Below are 22274 nucleotides of genomic sequence, written 5' to 3' on the forward strand. Positions count from 1 at the left end.
TTTCTTACCTTTTCCACAAAAACTGAACTTTGAATCTGAGAAAACGAATTTCGAAGAAGTCATTATCAAATTGAAGTTAGCTTTTGGAGCCTTTTCAAAAGATTATCAGTAAGAAATGCTCTTAACTAATATTGATAAATGCTATCACTTATGACTAACTTCATTCGTTATTGACTTTAATTTGTCTCAATCCTATGATTCTTGATAGAACAATGGAACCTTCAAGATTCCTTCTTCTGTTATGTATGTGGATGGTGATGTTGAAATCACGTGCTGATCTCCCCGGCACGTGGGAACTACTGGTGGACGACGCCAGAATCGCCTCCATGCACACCGTCGTTACCCGGTTCAACACCGTCGTCCTTCTTGACCACACCAATTACAGCCCTAATTCCAAAGCTGACTGCCAATTAGACCCGGAACATCCCGTTTTCAAACCCGACTGCTATTCCCAATCTTCCATTCTCGATCTTACAACCAAAAAGGTCCGACCATTGTTCACCACCCTCACCGATACATGGTGTTCTTCAGGACAGTTTATGCCGGACGGAATCCTCCTGCAAACCGGCGGCTTCAATGATGGGTTCCAAAAGATACGTAAGTTCACTCCATGCGAGGGTATAGAGTCGTGTGATTGGGAAGAACTTGATGATAAAGTGTTAGCAGAAGGTAGATGGTATGCAAGTAATCAAATCCTACCCAACGGATCAGTGATCATCGTTGGTGGTCGTGGCGCCAATAGTGTTGAGCTTTTTCCTTCACAAGGTGGCGGAGCTTTGAATTTCCCATTTCTTGCAGAAGCAGAAGATATCCAGTCCGACAATATTTACCCTTACGTTCATCTTCTTCCCAATGGCCACTTGTTTGTGTTCGCCAACAATATATCAGTGTTATACGATTACACGAATAACGTTATACTGAAACGATACCCTGCATTGATCGGTGGCCCACGTAATTACCCCTCCGCAGGGTCATCGGTGATGCTTCCATTGAGAGGGGATTACCTTACAGCCACCGTCGTCATCTGTGGTGGAGCACAATATGGAGCATTCCATGAACGGAAGACTAATGCCACAGCTCGCAGGAGCTGCGCTCGGATCGAAGCAACCGGAGAAGACCCAGTTTGGGAATTGGAAGCGATGCCATTTGCTCGGATTATGGGAGATATGGTGATTCTTCCTGCCGGTGATGTTTTGATTATAAACGGAGCAGAAGCAGGTAGTCAAGGGTTTGAATTAGCAACAAAACCTTGTTTATATCCAGTTCTTTATAAACCAGATGAATCCAAGGGTCTTCGTTTTGTGACGTTAACCCCTACTTCAGTGGCTAGAATGTATCACTCAACGGCTAATCTTCTTCCCGACGGGAGGGTTCTGGTCGCCGGAAGTAATACACATGATTTCTACAACTTAACAGCTGAGTTCCCTACAGAACTAAGGATCGAAGCTTTTTCGCCGGACTATTTGACACCGGAGAAAGCTGATGTTAGACCGACAATCGTCGAGTTGCCGGAAAGGATACAGTACGGCGGAGGTTTCGATATATTGGTGAGTGGGAAGTTTCTGGAGGTGAGGCTGATGGAGGTGAATATTGCGAGTGCACCTTTTGTTACACATTCTTTCTCACAGGGGCAGAGGCTAGTGAAGCTAATAGTGACAGTGTCAGCGGCGGAGGATCCGGAGGATGAAGTGGGGTTGTATAGATTAACATGTACGGCGCCACCGGACGGAAGGGTAGCACCGCCGGGATATTACATGGTGTTTGCGGTTAACATGGGTGTACCAAGTGTCGCAAAATGGGTGCAGTTGCTTTAACGGTAGCCGTTGGAGAATCATGAGTGGATAAACTGAATTAGGGCTTTGTTTGACTTTTTTCAATTTGAAGTATCTTCTTGTACGTAGATTGAGACAGGATAAAATAATTATTTCTATTTTAAAGTCGTTATATTGAGTTTCTAAATGTTGGTAAGAATGATTATTGTATATACATAAACAAATACGTGCATTACACATTTACACACCTATTTTTTTGTGGATTGTGGAGTTTTCATCGTTCACCCTATCAACGGTTTATAAAAAATGAGCATGTATCATGTATGATGGATATACGTTATAAAAAATCTGAAATAATTCCAAAACTCTGTTTCGAATAGCATTTTGAATTCTTTAAAGGTGGATTTGTAATAATCGCAGTATTTTGTGGTGAACCAAGTTAGTTCTAAACTTAAAATATCATCGATTTGTAGTTAAGAAATAATAAAAAAGCGTTGTTTGAAATGACAGCCGCAATCCAAAATATGATGAACATTTCCTAAATGTGTATGTTTTTATTTAAAATAGGTGTTTTATTTTGTTATGCAATTATTATAACACCACTTGCAAGGACCTAGAAAAAATTAAAATGAGTCTCGAATAATTGGGGTTTTTAACCATAAATCCAAGTCCAAGTATTACTACTTTTATTAAAATAAGTCTTGAAAGGAACATCCGACCACTTCATAACCTTCGCGCCATATCTTACTAGCCACCTCATCTTCATATCTAGGGTCCAAAACACAGCATTGTTCCTCTACTACCAAAGCATCTAAATCGTAGTTAAAGATAATGACTTCCAATGCCTTATTCTTCAAAGCTGATAAAGTGATCATGTCCACCCAAGAAAGAAGTTCTCAAATGTTAATAAATATAGGGAAAGGAAGATCCGACAACTTCACAACCTTGGCCCATATCTTACTAGCCACTCATCTTCATATCTAGGGTCCAAAACACAACATTGTTCCTTTACCACCAAAGCATCTAAATCGTAGTTAAGATAATGACTTCCAATGCCTTATTCTTCGATCAAAGTTGATAAAGTGACCACGTCCACCCAAGAAAGAAGTTCTTGAATGTTAATAAATAAAGGGAAAGGAAGATCATACCACTTCACAACCTTCGCGCTAGCATATCTTACTAGCCACCTCACAGTTGACAAACACATTTTTCTTATCATGTACATCCAAAGAACAAGGACATAAGACTGTAGGAATATTTGCACCTCTATCCACTAAATTAACTCTACTAAGAATCCTATCCCAAAGAGCACGCCAAAGAAAAACATTTAATTTAGTGGGAACAAGGTTGCACCATCGAGTTGGGATCAAACCTACAATAAACATAGAATTATTAGTGAGGTGTTTCGTAGATCTAACTAAAAAGGTACCACCAGATTCAAGATCCCACTACCATTTATTCGGGAGTTTAATAAATTGAACATGTTGTCTTTATTGCAGAAACCATGTTGTCTTTGTTGCATAATGTCCCAGTTTAATAAAACATTTTGAGTAACAAACTTTGTTTTAAAAAAAAAACCAAAAACACTAAGAATGTCATAATCAATACACAAAAAAACAAAAAACACGAAGGATGTCATAAAAATAATAAGCATTAAACGTACATCTAATCTTTTAAGTAACAAATACTTTTATTAAAATCATACTCATAAAGTAACACTATACATGGTATACATTTAATCTTACAAGTAATAGATACCTTTATGAAAATCATGTTCTTAAAAATAACTACAGACTCGCTTGATTAAAGGTGGAAGATTTGCATATAAGTTTGCTCTTCGTCTAAGACTTTTGCTTTCCCTTTTAAACGACCTAAATACAAATATTACTAAGTTTTAGTATTCATTTGTATTTATAAAGTTATATTAACTATTTCCCAGATTCTTTACTAATCCCAAAGAATACCAAGTTCTGTCAAATAAGGAATGATCAGGTAAGATCATATTGGAGGTAGGATCCGTTTGGTATATATAAATATACTGTTTGAAAAATCCATTTTAAGCATCTCACTAAGAGCTTGCCTTGGCACCACGCTCGTAAGTAAATCAATCAATATTATAACTAGTATTACTGATAGATCTTATTTATAGTTTCATAACATCGACAATGAACAAAAATATAAGTTACACTTAACAAGCATACTAAGTGCAAATCACCTTACGAGATCGACTAGCGAAAACTCAGCAATTCCGCGAGCGTAACTTCGAAGCGATTCCTTCTTTTAGAATGATTCTCCAGCACTCTAGCTCTTCGTTAAACGATTTGAAAAGAACGAAGAAATCAAATCACGAGGGACTGAAAATTTCTAGGGTTCAAAGAGAAACTCGATGGGAATTAGCAAGGAATGAAGCAGAAGCAATCGAGCTATTTATAGAAAAAAAATCTCGAAAAGCACGACGTGGTAGCTGGGCCTAATGAGTCTTCAGCTGCCATGTGGGAGCCCCTGGTTTTGCCACGTCACTTCGTGGTAGGTGGGGTTAAGAGCTCTCTTGTTGCCAGGTAAATTCTCATTTCTTCGGATAATTATAACTTTCGCATACGAGCTCCGTTTTCGACGTTTTTTATCTACGGTTTCGTAATTTCTTACATTACAACTTTCATTTAGATCTTAACAACTAATTCACAATCTATTTTCATTTTGTACTTTATAATGAATATACAGTGAATGATCTTACGAAATTCATAGACTTCTTCATACGATTTCTGTTCTTGACATTCTTTATATCCACAAATTTGTATTTAAGTGTACTACAACTTTCCTTTACATTACTTTGGCTTAAAAGTAACATATTTTTGTTTTGTATTTTATAAGAAATATTGTTTCAATGAATAACATCGAAAAATCATAACTTTTTCATACGAAGTCAGATTTTCGTATTCTTTATACTCATAGATTCGTATTCACGACAAATACAACTTTCATATATATTATTTCATTATTTTATAAAAGTAACTTCAAATATTATTTATACACAATAACAGTTATATAAACAAATATCAACGAGAATTCTCACTTATTTAGTTATAAGAAAATTTAGATCATTAACTATAACTAAAGATTCTTCTACAACACACTTAATTATAAAACACATGCATTACAAACCAGGTTGCAAATATTAGCAACATAATAACAACATACTTATCTTTTTTACGAATAATAAAAACTTACTTATCTTTTTTTCGAATAATAGTAACATGTTTATCCAAAAAAACTACAGTACTATATTCTAAAGTAGAATGTTATACTCGAAATAAATAGAATGTTTATGAAATTGGATAAGTAGTATGGTGTAATAATTTGAGCGAACAAGAAACCATAGTTCCTTATGGTAGTTAAAATGGATACGAAAGAGTAAAAGAAATTAAAAGATCAAGTTAATATACTTGAATGCAAACACCATCAACGAAGCGTAATCAGGTGGATATTAACCTTTCTTTTACAGAATTCGTAAATATAGTTTGGATTCAGAAACGTAAATGTTCAATCAGTTATGCTTCTTCCTTGGGGAACTCCATCGTATAAAATTTCCCAAAATTGCGCTTTGTTAAACTCTCATCATCTTCAACAACCTCCCCACCACTTGATTCACCGGTATGTGACGCATCTCGGTGAGCTACGTCGGTACGTGACGGAGGTGCATCGTAAGGAAAATTACCTCCGGCGGTGTTTGAAATTTCGCCCTCGCGTACCATATATCCAATCGATGGCGCTTGTTCGCTATTGTCAAAGATGCCACTACGTTGCTCTGGAAACTGATGATGCTTGATCGAGATCTCTTGTCTTCCTATCGCCATATCCCCAATCGAGACTGGTTGAACAACATCGTCAGCTTGAGGTATCGAACGATCGAGATTCATGGCTTGAAATAACTGATTATACTCTGATGCCTGTGATTGATCTTCCATGGATCGTATATCTGAGATTGATGGAGTATTGTACTGGGTTTCTTCGAACTGGTAAGGTTCATTGAGTGGAGGTTGTTGCTGATCAAAGTTCCTGACAATCGCCGATGAAATTGAGGGTGGCGCGTCCATTTGTTGAGCAGAAGTTGGGTGGTGGAGTGTGAAGTGCAGGGAGTGAAAGGAGATAATGGCCACCTTTATAGACATCGTACTGAAAGGAAAAAATCTATCGTTCATTAATTAATGAGATATAACCTTTTTATATATATATATATATATATATATATATATATATATATATATATATATATATATATATATATATATATATATATATATATATGATTTCTTTTAAAATAACTTTTGATTTTTAACTGACAAAAAATAACCTAAAAATGTTTAGCCGATGAAAAAGATCTTCTAAAAATAACTTTTTATATGGATGAAAAAATTGGTTCTTACAAAGTCACAAAATCCAATTTTTTTTTGTGATTTTTACAACTTTTAACCATCAGTTGACTTTTACTCTTAAAGCTAACACCAATATATTTAAAAAAAAATTTAGAAAAAATCACAAGTTAAAAAATCATTTTACAGAAAGGATTTTTAACCTTAGAAGTAACATTTTTAATTATTTTTAATGATATTAATGTTCGTGATTTTTTATTATTATTAGAGAAAGTAGTAAATAGTCTTTTTCTAAATGACATGCCAAAAAATAACCCAAACTTTCACTTATTTTCATTGTAGCTATACATTTCGTAGTGGATTTGATGAAATTAGAAATACATTTTTGCTCTTCATGTTACTAACTACAAAATGGGACCTAGCCCAAAACATGAAAAATAAGTACTAAAAGATTGTTTTTCACTTTTTTGTACTACAAGATTGTTATTTGTACCATGAAACTTTTTATATTTTGACGAAAATCATGATTTGTTTTTATCAAGAAAACGTTTTTTTGTAGTTCTTTTGTGGTATGCATCTACAAAGACCATTTTTACATCAAAAGGGCTTCATATTCTGAACACAAAGTGTGAGGTTGAGAAAAACTTAATAAAAAAAGTTGTGTAATGTGGACAAAAAAAAAGTCGCAACAGGAGCAACAAAAACGATTATTTAAAGGTATCAAGATTCTACTAAAACAAGAGCAACATACTGTTCGAATTCCTTCAAATAACTACGCTAATTGTATTTCATAGCGAATATCGCATTTTACAATAGTGATCAAGAAATGTGGCAATTTTTATGAATATGAGAAACTTTTGGTTAATTTTTAGCAAAAAGTGATTGTTTCAAGTGTTTTTTGTTTTGTTTTTGTCTTTTAATGAGAAGTGATAGTCACCATTAACATGTCTTTTAGACTTTTGTCGCATGGAATTTTGGAATATATAGCTGGAAATGAAATGCATCTACAGTCAATGCAGCTTTGCAAATGAAAGAGACGATCTTTGAAAGTGTGGAGTAGGAATCGACTTTATTTTACAAATTGAAGGTTGATGAACGAAAAAGAAAAGAATATATGCTAATTTTTATCTTACTTTATTGAGTGGAATTGTGAACACCAACAAAAACCTCATGGCTGATGTCATGAAAGACAACGTCATGTAGTAATATGTAACAACACGAATTATTATCATCATAAATTTCCTTTAATTTTTAAAAATATTGAAAAAGCTAACAAAAGACCAAAAATATATTTGATTTTTGAGTAAGGCCCACAGACACTGTTTTAATTTTATAGGCCAAAAACACTTACGACTATCTTATACTTTTAGACAGACCTGCATATTTATGGTCTCAGACTTGCAGTCTCAGACGGTCTCAGGTGAGTCTCGAAACGGTCACGTCCGGTCTTAGACCGATCTTTTTTCGGTTCGGTCTTTTTCGGTCTGTTCTTTTTTGGGACCGGTCTCACGGTTTTTTCATGCACCTTTTTCGGTTCGGTTTTTAGGTTTTTTCGGTCGGTTTTTGAGTTTTTTCAGTCCAATTTTGGTATTTGTTAGTTTTTTAAGTTTTGGTTTCGAGTTTTTTCTTTAACAGTTGTGTGATTAATACCAAAATGATAGATTAAACTTTATTAAAATTGATACACTATATTTTAAAAAAAGAAAAAAATAATAAAGTTAGATAATGTGTGATTTAAAATTATGTAATTAACACAAAAATCATTACATAAGTTGAAGCAATAACCTAAAGAATTAATATGGGTCTCTTTTTTAGTGGTTTTTCTTTAACCCAATCTAAAAATGTTGTTATAACAAGTTTGATGTGTCCTATAAAATGTGATTATATGTATGTATATTAATAATATGTTGATATTTTGTACTAATCAGATTTAGGTGGATAAAACCAATAAACTTTTATTGTCTATGAGCATATATGGGGGGGGGGGGGGGGGGGGTAGATGTAACCTTTTAAATTTTTTTGGAAACAACAAATATATTATAAGATAGGACCCTCAACTAGCAAGTAACTAAATGAGGGACCAAAAGCAACATACAAATAGTTAAGACTATTACAAACTGATAAATGGAAAGACTAACCATTCGTCCCAGACTCCCAGTTACAACTTACATTTTTACCCTTGTTTTTACACCAAAAAAAGACCATAGTCTTAATGCATCCAGTACTGTGAGTCGATGATATACCCTCCATTTGAAGCAGTCGTTTGTTCCTGAACCGCCATAGATTCCATAGCATATTACAACTAGCCTTTTCCTTTTCTTCGGATAGCTTCCCCATGTGGTTACAGCATGAAGAAGGTCTCTGGTACTCCTTATTGAGTTTTGATCAAACTTTACCCCATACCAGCTCATAATGTTGTTCCTGATCGTAGACGCGAAAGGGCAATCAATAATAACATGGTATGCACTCTCTGAATGTCCAATACAAGAGCAACACATCATTGAATTGACCTTAATACCCCTAGTCTTCAAGACGACAGCTACGAGTATTCTACCTTGTGCAGCTCTCCAAATGAAGCTTAACATCTTAATTAGGACCACCTTACTCCATTGTTGTACCGAAGAGCCCAGAATGTTAATAGGATGTTTATCAATAACCTTTCTAAGAGAACTAACAATATACGAACCATCACCAGTTAACTTACATCTCCAATGATCTGCTCCATGACCTAGGCGAATGCCAGAGATATCATTGGTAAGTGCTCTGACAGAAGGCTTTAACCCAAGAGCAGAAGGGTGAGACTTCCAGTTCCATGAGATAGTTGGTCCAGATATTCTGTCAGCAACTGAACACTTTTTTCTGGATTCTGATTCGAATAGGGACGAGTATTTTGCTTTTAAGTTGTCGGGACCTAACCATGAATCATACCATAATTGAGTTTCATTTCCAGTTTCAACCATCACCTTGAAAACATTGCTAACTTCCACTCCATGCCTTAACAGATCCTTTTTAATTCCTCCAATAGTGTTCCATACCCCAATGCTATTTTGTCTAGATAAGTATTTAAAGGTCTTGTTGGACAAGTTATGAATCCCATGGATTACTCGAGCCCAAAGAGATTGTTTCTCATCTTTTAGACGCCACCACCATTTCACAAGTAGCTTAATATTTAAGGCTTGTATAGAGCCCACTCCCAATCCCCCATCACTTTTAGCTACCAAGACTTAATCCCGTGAGACCCAGTGTATCTTCTTCCTTTCATCACCCCCACCCCATAAAAAAGTTCTTCTGATTTTCTCCATCTAAGAATCAAATTTGTGAACAAGTATATCAGGATAACCTAGTCATATTACATTGATAAATTGTTAATAATTCAATTTTAATGGGTGTTCATGTGTTAGTACTTCCATGACACCCAATGTAAATTTGACACCAAATACGAGCAAGGTCGTATCACAATTAGAATACTCTATTCCCAATACATGAAAGGACTTCTCACAATTAGAATGCTATTAGGCTATTGGTTGCTTGATATGTGTCATGACAAGCTCCGAACCCGATATTATTTACTCATCGAAAAATTAAGTAGGTATACGAGGAATCTGAATAGTCAACATTGGTAAGATAAGTCAACAAGTATTTAACTATTTAAAAGGAACCATGAATTGTGCTTCAAGTTATCTTATATATCCTTCAGTTTTAGAAGGATGTATATATGCATGATGGGTATCAACATAAAGGATCAATCGGCTGCAAATGGTTGGGTGTTCTTTCTAGGAAGAGGTGCCATTTCTTGCTCTTTTAGAAACAAATTTACATCACAAACTCAAAGATGGAATAAAAAATTATTGAGTTTGCCTATACTGATAGAGGCAGAATTGTTAATGAGTTGAGTGTTTGATATTGTATTATGGCCTAAACTAATTAATCTATGGGAAATTGAATATTCTAACCACTTTTTTGGTTGTTTTAAAAAAAAAAAAACTTTTTTTCTCTTTTGGCAAAATAACCACTTGGTTCGGAATGAGTTGTTTCAAACCCGATTTCAAATTCAGGTAAACGGGTAGTAATTCTGGCCCGATACTTATGGTTCACCTATAAATACCATTAACCCGTTTCAGACTACCCTCGACATCCCTTGTTTCAGACTAAACTTCGACATCCCATTCCGGACACCTCTACAACTGAGAATATCTTCTGATAGCAGTGAAGAAATGCAGTTTTTATTTGTAAGTTTCAAATTTGTTTCTAATTAAATGCATTTATTTGTGATTATATGTTAAAAATGTTTAGTTTGCGCAATTATATAGGTATTATAGGGTTTTCTGTGAACTTTAATCTTGCTAAGACAATTATAGGATTACATCAACTTATACATATATACTTCATGACACATTGTAATCAAAAAACCTAATTTTTCTACTCTGGGACGTGTTCGGAATCCAAAAAACAAGTCCGGAACACAAAAATCATGTTTGGAATACAGTGAGCTAGGTTCGGAATTTATGGTCCGGAATACCGTACCCGATTTTCGGATTCCAGAACATACATACAAAAATCCTAATTCCGGAATACAATAAAAAACCCTAATTCTGGAATACAATAAAAAACCTTAATTCCACTCTGGAATATACATACAAAATCCCTAACTAATAATTCTTTTGATTGTAGCACGATAGAACATACACAACGGTTGTTACTACAACCTGCAAACCTGAACTTGGACGTGAAATATGGCATGCTTACAAAACCGACCAGTTTGTGCAGCGATGTTTAGGCAATCATGTTTTGGTGATTACGTGCACATGTCGATGGGTGTTGAATGTCATCCTTTACTATGTCACTATCTTATGTGCAAGGAAGCTACTACTTTTGATCCAATTGACTTAGAAGAGCTTCTATTTCCAGTTGGCGATTATCGGGTTTGCTTTGACAGGAAAGCATTCTGCTTGGTCACTGACATGTAGTTCGGGGATTATTTCCATCCCAGTTCTGATTTTGAAGCATTTAGAGAACATGTGTTTCCATTTGTGTCACTTTCACGTTCAATGAGTATGGATGACCTTCTGAATGTGTTCAATAACTCACATCATCAATTAAGAAATGAAGACGTGGTGAAAGTCTCCTTGCTGTATATTCTAGAGCAAGGATTTTTTTCGAAATACCCATGACAGCCAGTTACTAATAAACGTATGGCACTCGTCTCTAAGTTACAAGAGTTTAACAGGTATAACAGTTTTTTACCCACATTATATCAAAATGATATATATACTTATTAAGTGTAATTTTTTGATATAGGTACCCATGGGACAGATTGATATGGGATTTCACTTACAAACAACTGTGTACTGTGTTTGATAAGATTGAGGATCATTTGAACCCAAATTCGACAAGAATCGCCAGTAGAAACACATATACTTTGCAGGGATTTGTCTATGCATTTAATGTATGTACACTATGTTTAATAAGAGTTTTTAAATAACAAGTTTGTAACTTTGTTAACTTGGTAAGTTGTTTATCATCTTAATTTTGTAGATTTGGATCTTCGAGACATTTCCCAATAGTAGTATTGTTAGTTCCCCTATACCGGATGTTATCCCTCGGGCAGTTGCATACCCTAGGATGACGCATTTGCATGCACCTGATTGTGAACGTATTCTCCATGTTAATAATGTATGTAGTTTAGTCCACCTTATAATTTATGTTGGGTTTTGTATGCATCAAATGCACTCTAAACTAGGTAGTAGAAAAATTGAAACTACGATATACCTAAGTGTACATGCAACCTATGGATTTATGGTTTCATGCTTATTACATCTACCCTAGAAAACAAAAATACAAAGCAGAAAAATATACCTCTTATGTAGCCCTTGATCTCCATGCTTGAGATCTTGATCCTTCATGAAGTTGCTTGGATGAGAGGACCCAAACTAGAATCCCTCTAATGGTATCACACCCAATAACACCAAAGAGTGTAATAAAAATATCTAGGAAAGTTAATTTCACAAACCCTAAGAGGATTAGAAATCGTCCCTAAGAGGGGAAGGAAGAAGGGTTGGTGAAACTTCAAGCCAAGGTGCAAGGAAGAATGAAATCTCTAAGGCCCTATTTATAGCCTTGGATCCCTTGTTAGGTTTTGTACTCCTTCCCATGTGGGATAGGAGGCCAACAACAAAATTCACTCCTTTTCCCATGTGGGATAGAGTGATTTTCATCCAACCCTAATCCCATAAGGTTTTTGAAACATTCTTGATAAACCAACTATCGATTAATGAATATTCAACCCTTTAATTAATTAAACCGTTAATTAATTCCCAAAATATATTTTTGATTAGTTTCTAATTAGCTATTAACCATAATAATTAATAAACCAATTTCTTCATTATTTATTCTACTCAATTTGGGTCTTGAGGGCAACCCAAAAGGACCCTATTATTATTAGAAATATTACCAATAGTTAATGAGCTTGAACACTCTTTCCAACAATTTATAAGTTGATATGACATAAATAAGTTACGATTAACCTTTATATATCATTTTTTATGTTGCGTCCCCCTCCCCCTAAACAAGTTGTTACAGCCTACTGCGTAGGAGCATGTTGCTAGGTGGTGGATTGAGAGTGTCCAGTGGATAGATGTTGCATATTACGCTAATGTTTGAGTTATGATTTTCTTTGTTAATGTTTTAAAACGATTTTCCATCTGAACAACATTTTGTAGAATATTATGATATTGTACATACATCACTATGGGTTTTTTAAATTAACAGTGTCATATTGTTGGTTACCTTTTTTACTACTATGTCTACTCTTAGACTAAACATTATTTTTGCCTCTACATATGTTGAACAATATGTTTCCATTGTGAAGTATGATGACACCCATGCACTACAGTGTTGATATCTCGGTTCCTTGAATATCGCCATAACATGAGTACAAGGTATACTTGACAATTGCCATTTCCCATACGTGTAGTAACGACTTTCCAAGTTTACTATACCAGTTTTCATTTCGCCAGTCACCTCATATCTACTATGATCAATCTGGTATACCTGAAAACCATATGATTTGTTGATCCTCCTATCGATGACCTTCTCAGTATACTCAGTGACATCTTTTTTGCTTTCAACTATAACAAACATTTACGTATACGTTGTCATGCACAGTAAATTACACTACAATTATGATTGAACTATTAAAATATATGGAAACACTTACCTCCAACATTACGTCGCTGGCACCACCATTGTTGCATAGTTCCTCAAAACAAATCGATCAACATTGTTATCGGTAGTTTTCTTGCGTCTCTTGATAATGTATTGACGAACTCGACACTGTTTGATGTAATAATATTGTACCGAACTACGGGGAAACACGACCTTGCCCATCTCTCGTTATCGATTCTGCCTAGCCATGTCTGACAATCATCATTTAGTGCACGACGTAGCCTACTTAAGCTTTCGTTGAAATCAGACTCTCGGTATGCCTTTGCAGCCTCCCAAAACAAAATCTTTGTTCTCTCTTGCTTGTCGATCTTTGTTCTCATATTCATCAACAAATGGCAACAGCGAAGTTCGTGATATGCATTCGAGAACACAGGTTGAATGACCATTTCAATTGAATTGGATCTATCTGATATAATAGCCAATGATGGCATGTACCCAATACATTCTTTGAGTCTTGATAAAAACCAAATCCATGACTCTCCAATTTCAGTTTTCCTAACACCAAATGCAATAAGAAGGATTTGGTTATTACCATCCATGCCTACAGCTAGGAAAATGGTGCCCAAGTATTTCCCTTTAAGGTGTGTGCCATCAATGATAATAATAGGATGCAAAAATCTTGAAACGCTCGAACCTAAAAAGTAATTAATAATCTAATTAAAGCAAACGCATGTGTATGGACGTTAAATATAAAGAAGTAGGTAAATAAAATATATTACCGCGCAACCTATATCCATGAAAAAGTATTCAAATTTGTTGTCATCACTCGTCTTTATATGTGTAACCATCCCTAGATTCTTCTTCTCCAAGTTGTAACAGTATATGGGTAGTATAAGAAAGCTTTCTTCAGGGGTACCTCTCAATAGATTTAGAGCATATATTTTAGCATTCCATGCTTGCTAGTATGAAACATGTACACAAAGACGATCATTTAAAGTTACTTGTATCTGTTTCCCCCGCAACATATTACCGGTACTATCCTCTAATATGCCCTTCAAGAAGTGACCCAATACCTTTTTGTTGGCTTGTCGGTGATGGGGACGTAGCTGTGTGTTTGAGCAAGTGTGTTTCTCCGATAGTTTAACCACTTTAAATGAATCACTAGTATTTTGTTTTGTTGCCCTTATCTGCCAGCCATAATTATCTATATAGCAAACAACTTCAAACCTATCTTTTGTAGATTTTCTCACTTTATATTGGAAACCTTCACTAACACTTTTATTTCCTAAATTAAACTTAAGTTCTTCTTTGTTTTTGAAGAGATTGAATAACTTAACATGGGAATTATAGTTGTGTGTTGTGGTCCTCTTACGATTTTTGAGCTAATTCAGGCAGTGGTAAAGGATCAGACATACCCCAATGGGTGGGTTGTGTTTCTTCAGAATCGGAAAAATAATAAGGAAATTTTTCGTGTTGTGCTTTTTAGGGTTGTGGTAAGGAATCAGTTTCCTCTTCTCCATCTTCATGACCATCCCCCATCAAATTCAGTGTAACTCTGAAAATGTTCCATTGGCTCTCCGTGTGGAACTATATTACCATCATCAACCAACATCATTAGTTTTGCCTCATCATTCACAAATTCATAAACATCAACAGTAAGGTCATCCAGAACAACAACCTTACCTTTAGACCTATAATCACCACCATGTATAGGGTCCTTGTAAAAAGGAACATGGTTGGTTGTCATAGGTAATAAATTACAAATTTGGTTATTTCTAGCACCGAAAGAACCATTTCCAGAAGGATTTTCCCTGGGAAATCGATTAGTACCACTATTCATAACATTATTAACAATAAACTATGGTACTATGTTGGGAGGCATAGTAGTAACAAAACTAAGAACATCACTATCGTCAAAAATCTGCATAACTATATTTGATCTAGGACATTGAAAAGATAGACAAATTTGATTTGTGTGTAACCTGGACTTGGAAGCAACCAACGTAACTAACCCAACGATGTTGATATTACTAGCTATATCTACACTAAAACATGTGTAATCTAGAGCAAGATACTGCATACATCCGTCGATACGCTGCCATTGTCCTCCACTAAAAACTGGAACTCGGAAATAACCCGTATATGTACTCATTCCGGAAAGTTTTTTCAAAAGTATCGAATACACAACTATATTAAAAACACAAATGTATTACATATTTAGAAGAAAAACATAGAAAAACCCTAATATTATCTCTCCGAAACGTCACGCCGGAATGTACGGCTGTTCCGGACGTCAGTCCAGAAAACACTTTTCCAGTCTGGAAGGTACGGAGTGTCAGATTCCGAACCTCATCCCCACCAACCGGCAATCCCTCCGGAACAATATCATAAATACTACGGAATATTATGTTCTGGATCACACCTCCGGAACAAAACATCGTACTCTGTAATGCTATGTTCCGGAGCAAATTCTCATTTTACCAACAAATGTTGATTATTTTTGTTAAAATGGTCATTTATAAGAGTTAGATTATTCAATTTTCCTTCATTTATTCCGTATTTATACATTGAAATAGAGCAACTATCTTGGCTAAGGTATTTAGCTAAGCATATAACCGAAACCTTAAGACACTTAAGGTGTTAGATATAATATGATTAGGAAATTAATCGTAGAATATGTATTATTAGTTAAGGTGGTACCACATGTGGTTTAATAGAGACTCAATTCACTATGGAGAGTTTAAAATGAGAGAGTTAAATAATGGAGTTGTATCATAACGTATAGGTTAAATCGGTATTTTAGTGGGTCTTATAAGTTTTTATTAAATAAAAATGTGCTTATCTATTGAACATTGTAAAGTTCAATGAAGTGTAGTTATCAAATGACCAAATGGTATAGTATATAAGATGTGACAATTTATTAAAAGTTTTAGAATTAAATGGATTATAAATGCTATATTTTGGATTGAAAACATGTAATATGAAAACTTAACTTTTGTTATGTACTATTAATGTAAATGTGAATTTTTAATCGAGATCGGATATCAGATTTTGATTACCAAATTTTCATGTTCACATGGCAGCTTCACATGCTAGGTATGAAACTGTGAATATAAGTCCATGTTCATTAATTAGTCAACGTCCAAAAGGAATTATTGAAGTTACTTGGTAGTTGTCTAGAAGAAAATTATATTTTTACATACGTGTTGTAGGGTTTAAGATTATTTATAATGATATCTATTGAACATTTAAACAATTAAATAAACTAACATACACGTTTATACATTACTAAATATTTAACTCAAAAGACTTAAATTTTTTACTAATAACATGGATTTATAATGATAGTGATAATTAATAAGACCCGAGTTAAGCTAACTTTGCTTAACAAAGTAGAGTGATGAACGATTAACTCAACTATTCGTATTAGTTAGATCAAATTCTCTGCGTGAAACAAAAAAGGTCATTAATGCATCCAAAAGATTTCAGATCTGGAAATCATGTTCCCCAAATATTTATGATCTGGAAAATGGAAATAAAGTTCCTTAAACATTTTAGATATTGAAATCAAGATTGCTATTCAATAATACATCTGAAAGATTTAAGAGGTATGGGTTCATCAATAACATCTTCATGTTCACCCTTCTAGATTTATGTGTTCCTGCAAATCAAGTTATCCATTTTCAACGGTCAATAACATCCCAATCTTCATCAGATTGCCAATCATAATGTTTTGATAAAGTTTTTATTAAAACTAACTGACTAAATAAATATATACTATTACAAAAATTTGTTACCTTAAGAATCATTATATCTTTATTGTTTAACAACTTAAAAGATACATTTCTATCTTGAGAGAAATGCACCTTATTGGTTGCTTTGATGTTTTATTGGTTATAAAAAACGATGATTGAAAAAGTCAAGTGGCAAGACACGACTTTTTAAGCTTATAATATGCTCCAAATTTTATGATATTCCAGTTGTGACTTTACAAACATTTCTAAGAAATATTAATAGTAATAATACTATTAATAAATGACAAGAAAATAGAACTGTTTATTTCCAATTCAGCACATGACAAAAGAAAGGTAAAACCTAAAACTCATCATTCACGCAATTCTGAGAACTAAAAACAGGATAAACCATCAAAGCAATCGTCAACGCCATTAAAGATATCAACTTCAGGTTTTTCAATCAACATCACCAATACTTCCCGAAGTTATCGCCGTTGTAACTCTTCGGACCCGACGAGAACTTATAAGCACCCTGTTGACCGCCGGAACTGTGAACAACCGGTCGCATGTCGCCGTTTGACGGCATTTTACCTTGCTGATCATATGGAGACGTACCAGCAGTGACGGAAACGTGCCTGCGTGCATCGGCGATATCTCCGAGAGTATACGGCTTCTCGTTGTCGTGAATCGCATCACGGTTGACGTTTCCGGCGCCAGCCGCCGGAGTTATAGATGACTTCCCAAGGCCTGGAGCCACGTCTTCGAAAGTCGGCTGCCGATTCATATCGGAATCACCATGGATACCCCTCATATGAGGTTGATCTTGGGTACCTGAAACCGGCCGGCCTGTATTCATATCTTTGTACGACGGAGCGGCTTTACCGGCGGCGTAGTATGGGTCGTTGACCGACGAGTAAGAAGGCTCGGCGCGTGGGCCATTGAACGAGGGGGCTGAAGATCCATCCATGGAATCAGAAGTACCCAAGAAAGAAAGAAATTTGTGAAGAAGATCTGAAGATGGAAGGGAAGACCGAGGGTGGGTATACTTATAAACACGATACGTAGGTGATGAAGTCATATCATGACGTTGTATAGACTTAACAACAGATTATAATGGAAATTAAGAATTTAATACAGCTGTGTTAATGGTGTTCATAAGAACAAAAACGCTGAATTAATGAAAAAGATATCATTTTAACAAATAAAATAGGATAGAAAATGTCAATTATTATGTTATGGTTATCAATGCAAATATCCTTGACCTGGTACAATAATGCAAGTGGGTGGGAATGCAAAAAAATGAGAAATTGACCCTTGGGTTTGCAAATAGTAAAAGCACCTTTTATGGGGATATTAAGTCCATCCTGACCTGTTTCGAAACGTTTCCAAACACAATGAGCTCACTAATTAATTTTAGAATGGACAACGAGATTTTAAGGCTTAATTCTTGCTTTACTTTACTTGTTTATGTGTTTTTATCTATTATTAATTGAAAAAATAGTCTTAAATGTTAATGCAAAAAAACATGTTCAGAATAAAATTTTAATTTATAGAGAAACCAAATATATACTCTTAACTTTTGTTCCTAGTAGTCTTGCTACTCACTGGATTAAAGCAAATGTAAAAATCAAGAAAAGAGTTTAAGAGAAAGAATTAGTGGATTACACATATCATTTTTTTAGAGGAATAGAAAAATAAGTATGAATAAAACGTAAGAAGATATATTTAATTTTTCTAGTTGATAACCAAAGTCTTAGAAACATACTTATTTGTCCTTCCCCTCTCGTAACATAAAAACTACTATATATGCATGGGCGGAGCCACTACCAGGGACTAGTGGGTGTTGTGCCCAACTAACTCCATTGGTATTAGTCTATTCACAGTCAAAGCCTATTATCAACTATATGCTCCATTTCCTTTGTATGCATTTAATTGTAATTAATGTTATTGGATATTAATGTTTTGTTATTAATTTCCTTATTATAATCTTCTATTAATGATATAAATTAATGATATAAGACTATAAACTCACATATAGTATAGACATATATCTCATTCAAATGGTTTATTATATATATATATATATATATATATATATATATATATATATATATATATATATATATATATATATATATATATATATAGTATGAGGTACGTCTAAGCCCCCGCTAATCTAAAATTCTAGCTCCGTCCTTATATATATGGTCTTGTTCCTTGCCGTTAGCTTTCATTTTCACTCCTTATAATGAACTGGTTGAAAGATGTATATGCTCAAAAGTGAATTTAGAGTGATATTAGTAATAATATATGATCATAAATGGCCACGCCAATAACAAATTGACATAAATATATTATTTATCAAAATTTGATTTTTGATAAATAGTTATAATTTCTTGCAATTAATTAGAAATTATTTATTTTGAGAAAATAATGTTATTCTAATGAAAATAATATTATTCTAATGAAAGTATATTGGTTTATCCAAATCTTAAATGCTTCTGTTGCCATCTTTGTGTTTCTAAACCATTTTTTTAATAGAACCCAACAATTCGTACCAGAGCTTAGGGCAAAAGACTATTTCGCCCTTTAATCCATGGTTTGAGCCTTAAAATCAACAAACTTGAACAGAAGTAAAACTAATGCAAAGTCAATAGTCAATGGTCACTAGTTTTTGGTCGCACCGCGGCCCATTCATGACAAAACAACCACGATTCCTTTGGCAAAACACTTAACTCATGAAGCATTTGATCCTTGTAGATCAAGGAATAAATTATCATATCTGATTTACTTTAATAACTTAATGGATAAAGTTTCCAACTTTATTCATTCTAATGTCTAGATCAAACGCAATCTAAAACCCTAACTTGATTAAAACCATAAAATCTCATAATATTGTGCATGGTTGCAAAAGAACCCATACACACTCATTTTTCCTCCAGCATTAGGTCTAAAAACATGTCTTCTAGCATTCTAGGGTTCTAGAGTTTCTCAAACTCCAAGAACACAAGGTCAAATGGCTCAAAAGTGACCAAAACTCAAGATGAACCTTAGATTTATGCATCAAAACAAATAAAGTAGGGATCTTATGAGTTTACAATGCAAAAGGAGTGACTAGAAGTTAGGCTCTTGGAATGAGGATAAACACCAACACCAACTTGCATACTTATGAGCTCTCTTTGAAAACTAAAACACTAGGAATTCCCTAATGCATGAAAATAGGCTAGGGTTTCGTTTAGGAGGGAGGAGGATAAGGTCTGGAGAAACCCTAGAGTTTAGGATGCATTAAATTGGGCTCAAGGCCCGAGATCTATGGTTTTGAGCTCAACATCCATCATGTCGCAGTCCATACTTGTCGCATCTCTACTTGATGACATTACCCACGTTGCAACATACAATCGTTCGTGTCGTGGTCCATAGAAAAATGCTAGCACCCCAACTTAATTTAATTCAACAAGAGGGATCAAACTTGATAAACGTGTATTACATTTAGTTGCAAATATGTCAGCCAATTTAGGAGAAGTAATAGTTGGTGCAAGAGAAATGAAGTTCATGTATTTAGTTAAATTATTGGTGATAATCCAAATCGTGGCTTTTCCATTGGAGAGAGGTAAGTGCATTACGAAATCCATGGATATCCCTTTCTAACTTTATGAAGGCCGATTTAACGATTGTAAGGTACCATATGGTGGTTTGGTGGAATACGTGTCATGAAAAGAAATAAGGGAAGTAAGTGTGACAAATGTCGCCGCTAAAGACCCTACATGACACCGTTAAAAGACAGTTGTTATTGCAACATCACTATTTCTCATTTGTCGTTTCTAATATTGTCATCGCTAAATTATGTTGTCGCTATTGCCTCTCTCGCCACTATTACCGTCACCACTAAATACACTATATCCGTGCCTTTGCCAGGAGATCCATTCCTTTCTCAGATGATTCAATCATTTGTCTCATGCTTCATGAACTCCAAGTGCTCCATTAAGTTTCAAGTGCTCCATTTTGGACAAGACTTCAAAACCCAACACTTCAATCCAGCTCCATAGCCATGTGGAATGCACTAGTAGAACTATTTCTGGAAAAGTATTTTATAGAAGCTCGAGTTTCAAACTTGTGCAGGGTAATCCTCATAATCAAACAAGCAAAAAGAAAAGCTCTACATATATACTAGGAACGATTTAAAAAAGCTACTTATTTGCAGCCCTTAACATGGAATCAGTGACTACTAGTTGTACCAATGCTTTTGTGAAGGCTTCACTCCTATGGACAAAAGATTGATAAATGCTTCAAGGTGAGGATTGTTAGGCAACATGACACCCACTCAGATCTGATAGCTGATCGAGAAACTAGCCATTGAGTCGAAGCATTTTGGAAACGAAGACGAGTGGTACATTGATAAACTACGGGAGTAAAAGAATTAGTTATCCTTATCCCCAAGCTTAGATTTCCAAACTGAAAAAAGTTTTCTTACTACTTACAAAAGAAAAGAGAATCGTGCCTTCAAGAAAGCCAATGCAGAATCTACTTAAAAATAGGGCATCTGATTAATATGTGCCCAATCCTACATGAAGATGTAATAGATGTAAAAGTGGTTAGAGGTTACTAGTAGAAAAACTCAATCAACAAATTAATCAAACCTGAAATATTAATTTTTAGCCAAGACAACAATTTTAGCATCCTCCTGGATTTCAGCAGCCTAGTTATCAAAATCATCAACAACAAAATTACCATCAACATCATAATTTTCAGCAACAACCTTCAAATCAGCAATCTATCAGCACTGACATAGCCTTGGAAGACATCATAAAAGAGTTTGGTTACCAGTACTCACGCATTCCAAAATGAAACCAAAAAAAGAATAACAAATCTGGAACAACAAATGTCTCATCTTGCCACCTCAGTGAGTCGGTTGGAGTCTCTAGGGAAACTACTCGCTCAGACAGAAAAAAATGTGAAGCATAATGTGAGCGCAAACTCATTGAGAAGTGGGAAAATTTATGGTGACCCAAGTAAATAGGATGAAGAAAAAAATGAGGTCACGATTGAAAAAGAAACTGAAGTGGGTGAAAAAAAATCTAAAGAAACCAAAGTGGTTAAAGAGAAACAATCTACAAGGAAAGCGAAGCCGATCATTCCAGAGTATAGACCGGTGTCACCATTCCCATCTATATTGAAGAGCACGAAGCGCGAACGAGAGGGCAAAGAGATTATTGACACCTTTCGAAAGGTGGAGG

The 22274-nt window shown here is 34.8% G+C and overlaps 1 protein-coding gene and 1 pseudogene across 1 annotated transcript; one reads left to right on the plus strand and one right to left on the minus strand.

Moving 5' to 3' along the window:
- Window positions 1-212: 212 nt before the first annotated feature.
- LOC145090482 (aldehyde oxidase GLOX pseudogene) lies at window positions 213-1814 on the plus strand (annotated as a pseudogene).
- A 6493-nt stretch (window positions 1815-8307) lies between these two features.
- Window positions 8308-9102, minus strand: LOC145089626 (uncharacterized). The gene has a single exon (XM_079028041.1). It carries the CDS (start codon window positions 9100-9102, stop codon window positions 8308-8310), a length of 795 nt encoding a protein of 264 aa, XP_078884167.1.
- Window positions 9103-22274: the final 13172 nt, after the last annotated feature.

The sequence above is a fragment of the Lactuca serriola genome, chromosome 2 (assembly GCF_051521515.1).
Source record: "Lactuca serriola cultivar US96UC23 chromosome 2, Lser_US96UC23_V15, whole genome shotgun sequence".
NCBI lineage: Eukaryota > Viridiplantae > Streptophyta > Magnoliopsida > Asterales > Asteraceae > Lactuca > Lactuca serriola.

Bases quoted from the DNA above. Each gene is read 5' to 3' on its own strand.
- LOC145089626 (XM_079028041.1), bottom strand. From the start codon at position 9,102: ATGGTTGAAACTGGAAATGAAACTCAATTATGGTATGATTCATGGTTA.